This window comes from Uloborus diversus, chromosome 1 (assembly GCF_026930045.1).
Source record: "Uloborus diversus isolate 005 chromosome 1, Udiv.v.3.1, whole genome shotgun sequence".
Taxonomy (NCBI): domain Eukaryota; kingdom Metazoa; phylum Arthropoda; class Arachnida; order Araneae; family Uloboridae; genus Uloborus; species Uloborus diversus.
Window position 1 is genome coordinate 105,862,563 of NC_072731.1, and position 3,882 is coordinate 105,866,444.

General features: G+C 34.3%; 1 protein-coding gene across 1 annotated transcript; it reads right to left on the minus strand.

The window, feature by feature from the left end:
• Window positions 1–245: 245 nt before the first annotated feature.
• LOC129234210 (jerky protein homolog-like) lies at window positions 246–2,321 on the minus strand. Its single transcript, XM_054868136.1, has 2 exons — window positions 836–2,321; window positions 246–301 (listed from the first exon to the last, which is right to left on the minus strand). Exons 1-2 carry the CDS (start codon window positions 2,319–2,321, stop codon window positions 246–248), a joined length of 1,542 nt encoding a protein of 513 aa, XP_054724111.1.
• Between the last annotated feature and the right edge of the window lie 1,561 nt (window positions 2,322–3,882).

The following is a 3,882-nucleotide window of genomic DNA, read 5'->3' on the forward strand; positions in this document are numbered from 1 at the left end:
AGCTTTTGTATGAAAAGTTATAAAAGGAAGACAGGACATTCTTTGAAAAACCAAAACACGAGTAGGGTCAGGTGGGGTAAAATGGGTATAAAATAGCCAACTTTTGGCTTTTCACTCAAATATTTCTATCAAATTATTTTGTTTCTAATTTTTTGTTTGTTTTATATATACATTACATATGTTGAGAGTAGAATTAGGTAATTTTCACACATTATTTGGTTTGCATATATATGTGAGGGGAGTGTTTATGACTGTATGTTTTGTATACCCATTTTACCCCATGCAGGTGAAAATGGGTAGCCTATGGGATAAAATGGGTATGATAGTCAAAAGCAATAGGACATGATAAAAAAGGCATAATATTTGTTCAGTGAATTGTGATAGCATGTAATTAAAAGTTAGTTAACAAAATTTAACTATTTAATTCAAAAAATAAAATAAATAGTGCATACAATAAATCTGAAAAAATCATATGATAATCAGACTTGTCATTCTTTAAAAAAGTAATGGCCTCTATTATTAAACTGTGGCTCAGTAAAAACTTGAATAATTTGATGTTCTTCAATGAAACCTACGTCCTCTATATCAGGAAAAATAAAAAAATCCCCCATCTCAGATTTTTTCAAATATGTCACCTCATAAGTATTTCCGTCAATAGCCATAATTTTGCCAACAAATTCTTTCATGCATTTTTTCCCTAAGTATAACACTTTCACCCAGGCACCTATGGTTATACTTTGCTCATTTTTAGCTGTTTCTTTTCCTGATTCTTCTTCTGAATAGAAAATTTCTTTTTTCTTTATTATCTTTATTTTCTTGTTTTTTATTTCATTACGTTTTTCACTTTCAACTTTTAGCCTCTCTAGAACATCTTTGTTTGTCAATACTTCTCCTGTTTTTGCCTGCACACGTTTACGCTTTCTTTTTAAATTGCTCATGCAGGTTGTTGTCAAATCCGAAGGTTTAGGAGAAATTGCCGACAGTATTGCACATTTCAAATCTTTGTATGGCGAGGAAATTGTGTTTTTTGATGTAAATTTTTCAGATGGAGACGAGGACAAATTCTGAGAATTTGAAGGAACATCGGTGGAACTGATAGCATCTGATTGCATTGTATCAGCAAATTCTGATGAAATTGTTACTTTGTGTGCAAGTGCTTTGCGGTTCGGTGGATATATTCCACTGCCTTTAAAACCTTTTATGACGTTTGTGGCTAACATATTTTTGAAGAGTTTCCCCAGAAGTATAGGAAAGACCGATTTTGTTACACTCTGATAACGACTTTCTGTAAACCATGCTCTCAAAATGTCTTTCCATTGTTTTTTTAGTGGCGCAAATACACCAACATCAAGTGGTTGAAGTGCATGACTTGTGTTTGGAGGAAGGCACAATATAATGATTTTATTTTCCATTGCATGTTTGATGGTTTCAAAAGTAAGGTGGCTTCCATGTCCATCAAAGATAAGTAAAACCGGTTTCTGCAAATTCTCAACATACTTAGAAAAATGTTTAATCCATTGTTCGAAAACTTTATCAGTCATCCATCCTGAATCAGTGCATCCATACATGGCACCACTAGGTCCACCTTGGGTCCATGTATCATAGATATGCTTACTCTTATAAACTGTAAAGGGTGGCATGTTCTTCCCATTAGCAGATACACAAAAAAGCACCGAAAACATTGTTTTACCGCATGTCGCTGACTTTTGGTATGCTGTCCGAGCATTTTTTGCAACGAAAACTCCACAATTTCTTGCATCTGTGCCCAGCCCCGTTTCATCCAAGTTAAAGATTCTTTCTGGATGCTCCAGCAAATTGTTTTCATGTAACAAATTTTCGTACATGTCAAAAAAATGGTTTACTATGTATGGTGACATCGCATCTGCTCTTGATTTTGTCAATAATTCTGGTTTTCTTCTGCTCAATTCCTCATGCCATCTTTTTTCGAAATTCCGAAACCAATCAGGACCTGGTACAAAATCTTTGAATGGTATATTCATTTTTCTTGAAGGGGGCAAAGCTTCTGTAAAACCTTTAACTATATATTTAAGATCCTTTCGATCTTGGGGGTACCCACATCTTGCCATAAATTTCAAACTTTCAACAATCATGTTTTCCTCTTCATTTGAAAAAACTGGCAATTTTCCTGATCCCTTGTGACCTGGTGTTTTTACAACCCATCTCCTTAAAGTCTCATAGGGAATCTTGAACTTCTTTGATGCATTAAAAATTGATGTGCCGTTCTCTACAACCGCAACAGCCTGTTTCAAGTCTTCCTCTGAGTAAGCAGGCAACTTCTTCTTCACATATACTCTAGGCATGTCAGAAAACCTGGAAAAAAAGACTTGTGTTAATGTACTGTGTGATTTTTTTTTGTCTACATTTAATATTCATTAAATAGAAAACAATATAAATAATTAGTGCTAAAACTTTTTTAAAAGTGTAGAATTTTTGATAATATGAAGTTATTAATGTTTATTGTCATTTGGGTTGCTATTAATGCAGTATGTTTTTGACATTCAAAAGAAGTTTTCACTCAATGACCAAAAGCTAGATTAAATGGTCAAAAACTGCTTTAAACCATCTAAAGCTGACCAATGTACAGGATTATGTATTTTTTATTATCTTTACTAATAATAAAGCTGAAAGTCTCACTGTCCGGAGGATGTCTGGATGTCTGTAGGATGTCTGTGACGCACATAGCGCCTAGACCGTTCGGCCGATTTTCATGAAGTTTGGCACAAAGTTAGTTTGTAGCAGGTCGAGGGTGTAGCTTCGAGGTGTGCACCTCGAAGCGATTTTTTGAAAATTCGATGTGGTTTTTTTTCAATTCCAATTTAAAAGAAAAAACTATCATAAATTGCGCAATTATCATAACGTGGAACTGTAACGTGGGCACAAGCCAATTGGCGAGAAAATTCACCATACATTATTTCTAAATATACAGGCGAACCAAAAGACCTTTTAATTTTTCTATTACGGGCAAAGCCGTGCGGGTGCCACTAGTAACTAATTTAGCAAACAATAATAAAATTCATCCAAAGTAATTAATTATTATTATTGTTTTAAACCTTTAAATAATATGTAAAATATGTAACAAGACTGACTCAGAAGTAACAAAAACAGCATTTCACTTCCAAAAATATAAATAAAGCAGTTGAAACACTAGAATAAGTGTACCTTTGGCTTATTTTTATTTATTACTAGTGATACCCGCACGGCTTTGCCCGTAATAGAAAAATCAAAAGGTCTTTTGGTTCGCCTGTATATTTACAAATAATGTATGGTGAATCTTCTCGCCAGTTGGCTTGTACCCATCTTACGGTTCCACGTTATGATAATTTCGTATCTCGCCAGTTGGCTTGTACCCATCTTACGGTTCCACGTTATGATAATTTCGTATCTCGCCAATTGGCTTGTGCCCATGTTACGGTTCCACGTTATGATAATTTCGTAAATTACTCGTCCATCTTATGATATTTTTTTTCTTAAAATTAGAATAGAAAAAGAACCGAATCGAATTTTCGAAAAATCGCTTCGAGGTGCACACCCCCCATGCTACATACTAACTTTGTGCCAAATTTCATGAAAATCGGCCGAACGGTTTAGGCGCTATGCGCGTTACAGACATCCTGCAGACATCCTCCGGACAGAAAGACTTTCAGCTTTATTATTAGTAAAGATAAAGATGATCGAGCAATGTTTATTTTATATAATCATGGCATTGCATATTTTTATGTTTCAATCCTCTTAAATTCACCACAATTGAATTAATGATCGTTTAAAGAGAATATCATACTATATCTACTATGACAACTTGCTGGAATGTTAAGCCTAACCATATACCCATTTTACCCCATTTTCAAAATATGGGATTAAAAA